This window comes from Colobus angolensis, unplaced genomic scaffold (assembly GCF_000951035.1).
Source record: "Colobus angolensis palliatus isolate OR3802 unplaced genomic scaffold, Cang.pa_1.0 Scaffold119, whole genome shotgun sequence".
In the NCBI taxonomy this organism is placed as follows: domain Eukaryota; kingdom Metazoa; phylum Chordata; class Mammalia; order Primates; family Cercopithecidae; genus Colobus; species Colobus angolensis.
Window position 1 is genome coordinate 433332 of NW_012113030.1, and position 2054 is coordinate 435385.

The 2054-nt window shown below is 37.4% G+C and overlaps 1 protein-coding gene across 5 annotated transcripts in view; it reads left to right on the forward strand.

Moving 5' to 3' along the window:
• KIAA0391 (KIAA0391 ortholog) overlaps nucleotides 1-1612 on the forward strand; it is a 154433-nt gene extending 152821 nt beyond the window's left edge. For 4 of the 5 annotated variants that reach the window (XM_011925829.1, XM_011925838.1, XM_011925847.1 and 1 more), the window contains one exon: nucleotides 966-1612. In XM_011925829.1, the coding sequence (XP_011781219.1) occupies nucleotides 966-1097 (132 nt within the window). In that variant the 3' untranslated portion in view covers nucleotides 1098-1612. The remainder of the gene's footprint in view (nucleotides 1-965) is intronic. The other variant, XM_011925820.1, reaches the window with a different exon arrangement.
• Nucleotides 1613-2054: the final 442 nt, after the last annotated feature.

Genomic DNA, 2054 nt, shown 5'->3' on the forward strand with positions numbered 1-2054 from the left:
AGCCAGGATGGTCTCGATCTCCTGACCTCGTGATCCGCCCATCTCGGCCTCCCAAAGTGCTGGGATTACAGGCTTGAGCCACTGCGCCCGGCCAAGAACTATTAATTCTTAAGTATAATAAAAGTATACAGATATTGATCTTACATTTATAAAATAAAACCTTATTTCTTAGAGATACATACTGAAGTATTACAGAAGAAATTACATATCTGAGGTGGGGGGGGCACCATATGGATGAAATAAGACTAGAGATGAATTGATAATGGCCGAACCTAGGTGATGAGTACATGGGAGTTCATGATACCATTTCTCTACTTTTGTATGCAATTGTTCCTTGGTATCCATGAAGAATTGGTCTCAGGACCTCTCACAGATACTAAAATCCTCAAATGCTCAAGTCCCTTATATAAAATGGCATAGTATTTGCATATAACCTACACACATCCTCCTGTATACTTTGAATCATCTAGATTATTTAAAATACCTAATACAATGTAAATGCTATATAAATAGTTGTTTCTGTATTGTTTAGGGAATAATGCCAAGAAGAAAAAAAGTCTGTACATGTTCAGTTTTTTTTTTTTGTTTTTTGTTTTCAAATAATTTCAGTCCGTGTTGGTTTGCCAGGGATACAAAACCTGCAGTTATGGAAGGCTGACTGTATTTGAAATTTTTCACTCACACACACAAAACTGATGAGCCAACAAAAGAAACTCTGTCTTACATAAATGTAATACTTATATAGAGAGTCTTTAGACTTAAAAATGAGACCCCTCAAAAAAAGAAACTCCTAATGCTAGGGTTCATCTTCACAGAGTTAGCTGCCCTTTGAAAATCCATTATTAAGTGAGATAATCCATTATTAGTATTCTTCTGAAGCAAACTTGATAAGTGTCAGAAAGAGAAATGACCAGGTAGCCCTTTAGTGTTGTTCTCAATGTTTTGTTCTCTTTTTAATTCAACAGCATATTCTCAGCTATGACACAGTGGTACAAACAACTGGAGACTCGTGGCACATACCATATGATGAAGACCTGGTAGAAAGATATTCCTATGAAGTACCAACCAAATGGCTTTGCCTCCACCAAAAGACATAGAGACTCTTACCTCTATGCTAAGTTTGTGTTTGGGTACCCTCTGGGTTGGCATCAGAGGCTCTTGAGTTGGTGTTTGTTTAGAGCATTGCCTCTATCCTGAGGATAAAATGATTCTGTTAACAGTGTTGACATTGATTTTTTAATGAAATGAGATAAAATATCTTTTCATAGCCAGCTGCATTTTTTTCCCCTAACATTTGTTTTTGGAGGCTTATCAAGAGTTGGAGAACTCAGTGTAGAGCAAAACCTACATTTCTCCTACTGGGCCAGCTATTCCACTTAGCTTAGGTGACAAGTAGTGCTTTTGTTATCCATTTTTTGCTACTTCTGACCTTGCCTTCCAGGCCTACCAATAGCAGAACCAATTCATCTGTCCCTGAGATACTCATGTTGTTTCAAATCCCTTCTCCCTCTTCTGACATAGTCTCATTCTCTATATGTTATGCCCTATCCACGTGGAATCATTTATCGTCCTCTGTAATAAACTGGCCAAGATACTAAAAGCTTACTATTAATAGCAATTTTTAATTACTTATCATCCAATTATTTGGATTGGAGAAGAGGGGGCATTCACTCCTCTTTCTCTTATTTTTTTTGGAAAAAGAGTCTCACCTAACTCTGTCACCAGGGCTGGAGTGCAGTGACGCGATCACAGCTCACTGCAGCCTCAAACTCCCAGGCTCAAGCAATCTTCCTACCTCAGCCCTCCTGAGTAATTGGGACTACAGGCATGTACCACCAGGCTTGGCTAATTTTTACATACTGTATTCAATAGTCAAGAACAGGCAAAAACTACTCTATTATGATAAAAATCAGAATAGTAATTGCCTGAGGAAAGGGATATAAGATAACTTTCTCGGGGTGATGGAAAGTTTCTTATATTGATTTGGGTAATAGTAACATAGCTATATGTATATATTAGTTAAAATTCCTCACAGTAAACATTTTAAATTGATA